At 46.7% G+C, this 1,798-nt stretch overlaps 1 protein-coding gene across 1 annotated transcript in view; it reads left to right on the plus strand.

Annotated features, from left to right (window-relative positions):
* The window catches only part of LOC107104313 (transient receptor potential cation channel subfamily M member 4-like), an 80,656-nt gene that overhangs the window by 33,783 nt on the left and 45,075 nt on the right, over nt 1–1,798 (plus strand). Inside the window, exons 7-8 of the mRNA XM_015404297.1 lie at nt 230–294; nt 1,292–1,522. Coding sequence (XP_015259783.1) covers nt 230–294; nt 1,292–1,522 — 296 coding nt within the window. The remainder of the gene's footprint in view (nt 1–229; nt 295–1,291; nt 1,523–1,798) is intronic.

Consider the following 1,798-nt stretch of genomic DNA (forward strand, 5'->3'; position numbering starts at 1 on the left):
CCTCACCTGTTCTATAGTGGATGGTTTGCTATAAACAGCCTCACCTGTTCTATAGTGGATGGTTTGCTATAAACAGCCTCACCTGTTCTATAGTGGATGGTTTGCTATAAACAGCCTCACCTGTTCTATAGTGGATGGTTTGCTATAAATGGCATCACCTGTTCTATAGTGGATGGTTTGCTATAAATGGCATCACCTGTTCTGGTCTCATGCAGTTGTTTTTTTCCAGGTAGCGGCAGTATTGAAATCCCAGTCCTCTGCATGCTAGTCTCAGGAGAGGCCAGTGTTCTGGAGGTGAGTTTACTAATTTACTGCATTAAAAATGGTTGAATCTGCAGGTGCAACGGTGGAGCAAGATCTGATGGGTTCAAATATCTGAGCAGCTTCAGTAGGGAGGCCCAGACGTTGTCATGTTGGGATCTAAGCGTCTAACCCACATGCAGAAACACTCTTCAGACAGGGAAAAGGTTAAATAGTTTATTCACAAAGTTTACAATAATTGTGCACAGGATCTTGGCTCGTCAGACCGGTCACGGAAGGGAAGCCACTAGAGGAGGACAGATCAGTTAGCGTGGATCCAGGAAACTTGCAGTATTGAGGTGACTTGGATTAATATCTGCTCAGAAGAGAATCAGATCAGCAACGGGGGAACCTTGTGGGTCCAGAGGCTAGTCGGCAGGCTGAGGGCAGAGGCGGAGGCTGAGGCGGAGGGCAGACAGGCAGGTTCCAGGCAGCGATTGTTTTTCTCCAAGATAATACAGATATCCAGATAACCAAACTAAGGTCAACACTGCGGCGTTGAAGGAAGGTCTGGCAGCTGCTTATGAAGGGAAGGTCTCCTGATGAGTAGACGCGTCTCAGGTGTGCTGGAGGGCTCCAGCCCAGGAGACCCACGGCGCACTCTGCTGGAGGAAGGTGGTACATCCCCAGATCCCAACACTAGGTCCAGATTATAAGGTTCCCTCAGTCCAAACATGCCTCACACATAAAAAATAAAATATAATCCATGAAGGAAGGAATCAGAATATTTATTCCATTTTTAAGGAATCAGAATATTGGCTTGGCAGACTCAGAGTGTGAGGAGGGGGATTAAAGAGTGATTTTAATTAGTCAATTAAAAATGTAATAATATTGAAGCTGAAGTGGATATTTTTGCTCTGAGTTTGGAATCCTGAAAATATCCTGAAACCTTTAAACATTTTTACTGAAACTATCAAATGCCTTCATTGTGTTAGTGCGGCTCTAGGCCTCTGGTTCAGTCACTGATGTCTTCTTTCTCTCCCTGGATTAGAGATTAGACATGTCTCTGAAGAAGCTGACGCCCTGGCTGGTTCTGGCTGGTTCCGGTCCAGCAGCTGATTTTATTAGCGACTTGGTTGACGACCAGTCGGCTGTGATGCTCAGCCGTACCTCTGCTCCAGCTGATGAAGAGGCCGTCAGTGCAGACTTCTGCGAAAGAGTCCGTGAGAAAGTCTGCAAACACTTCCCAGATGAGGCCGAGCCAGAAAAACTGGTCAACAGTGTGAGTGACTGTAGGAGTGTTTTCTTAGAAAGCAGAGATGATGTCACAGCTGCCATTGTTCAATTAGAGGCGGGACCGCAGACAGGTGGCCAGCGGGGAAACCTGATCTAAATTAGTTTCTCATTCTGAGCCAAAGTCTTAACTTCTGTTTCTTTGTCTGTCAAAAGTATTTACACAGCCTCAACTTTCTCCATATTTTACATCAACTCTGCTGCAACAGTTTCTGATCAGTCAGATCCATTACACCCCCCTCCCCCCCACCCCCCCCCCCCCCCC

This window comes from Cyprinodon variegatus, unplaced genomic scaffold (genome assembly GCF_000732505.1).
Source record: "Cyprinodon variegatus isolate N-32 unplaced genomic scaffold, C_variegatus-1.0 Scaffold1687, whole genome shotgun sequence".
Classification (NCBI taxonomy): Eukaryota; Metazoa; Chordata; class Actinopteri; order Cyprinodontiformes; family Cyprinodontidae; genus Cyprinodon; species Cyprinodon variegatus.